The 1,234-nt window shown below is 38.1% G+C and overlaps 1 protein-coding gene across 4 annotated transcripts in view; it reads right to left on the bottom strand.

The window, feature by feature from the left end:
• Nucleotides 1-80: 80 nt before the first annotated feature.
• Nucleotides 81-1,234, bottom strand: part of LOC102200003 (RNA exonuclease 1 homolog) — a 14,431-nt gene continuing 13,277 nt past the window's right edge. For all 4 annotated transcript variants that reach the window (XM_005753757.2, XM_005753754.2, XM_005753755.2 and 1 more), the window contains exon 15: nucleotides 81-297. In XM_005753757.2, coding sequence (XP_005753814.1) covers nucleotides 103-297 — 195 coding nt within the window. In that variant the 3' untranslated portion in view covers nucleotides 81-102. The remainder of the gene's footprint in view (nucleotides 298-1,234) is intronic.

The following is a 1,234-nucleotide window of genomic DNA, read 5'->3' as shown; positions in this document are numbered from 1 at the left end:
AAAAAAAAAAAAAAAAAAGCTTATTCAACTGAAGTCAGTATCTTCAGCAATAAATCTGATATCTGCTGCATGAGTCTGTGGCATTTAATGTTATAAGTCATATTAATAAGTCATCTTTATTTGGAATGTAATGATATTATAGTAACAGATAAACCATTTGCATAGTGGTAACCCACCACTCTCTTGAATGATCCTTCTGAGGTATTCAGCTGTGAGCTTGTTGAGGGTCAGTTTGTGAGGAGGGCCCAGGCGGTGAGGAAAGACTACCGATGTATCCACCACCATCCCGTGGAGCAGCTGCAGTAAACAGGAAGATATCTCAAGCTTTTCTTATTGGTTCAAACTTCATAAATTACTCTGTTTTACTTTCAACATGAACTATAGCTACAGAATATGAACAAAATCCCGAGAAGTAACCAGTGAATCTTACTGCCCAAAACACTTAAAGAGGATATATAAGCTGAAATAGGGCCCAGCAGTACTTTCATGTAATACCACTTTGTGCCATAAAATGGTGCAGTGACTCAATGTAGCATGCTCTCTGCCCTGAAAGATGTAGGAAATATGATGGAGAGTCAGAGGAAGTACTGGCCTTCTAGTCAAAGGGACAGGTTGGTGGCCCCGTCGTCACCACTAGATCCGCCAGAACACCATGCTCCGTTCAGGAGAAAATAACACTGGAGCAGCTTTCAGAGCAGCTTTACAGGGTTTGTCGTTTTTTGTTTTGTTTTTTTAATGAGACTGCTTCCTGTTTCTACCAGTTCATATATGTTTGCTAAGGTAGCTTTTTGTGAGAAACTTTTCATACAAAAACAATTCCTGTATGTGATTTGCTTAAGTCAGGGCAAATGGTGACTTTTTCTCTACTTGAAGAGATGGGTTGGTAGCTACATTACATTAAGACTTTCCAGTAATGTGCTGCCACCTGCTGGTGAAAACTTGTCAAATTTACATAAATATTCAATTTCATAGCAGTGTGACTAAAGTGCTGTACTTTGTTTGCTGTGGAGAAAACTTACAAACATAATATCAATGAAACGTTTTGCACTGTCAAAGGCACCTGCAGGGGCCGTTGGTTTCATTCTATAATACTGGACTTATTTTTCTACAAAGGTTTTAAGTTTGAGAGTGTTTAAACAAGAGGAAAAAGTGAAAATGTTCATGCCTGTCTAAGAAAAGTGTATAAAGTGTGTAGTGAGGGGTTTTACAGCCTTAAAACATCTATAATAATAAT

This window comes from Pundamilia nyererei, unplaced genomic scaffold (genome assembly GCF_000239375.1).
Source record: "Pundamilia nyererei isolate P.nyererei 1_Seehausen unplaced genomic scaffold, PunNye1.0 scaffold00460, whole genome shotgun sequence".
NCBI lineage: Eukaryota > Metazoa > Chordata > Actinopteri > Cichliformes > Cichlidae > Pundamilia > Pundamilia nyererei.
This window is presented reverse-complemented; position numbering and strand designations above follow the sequence as displayed.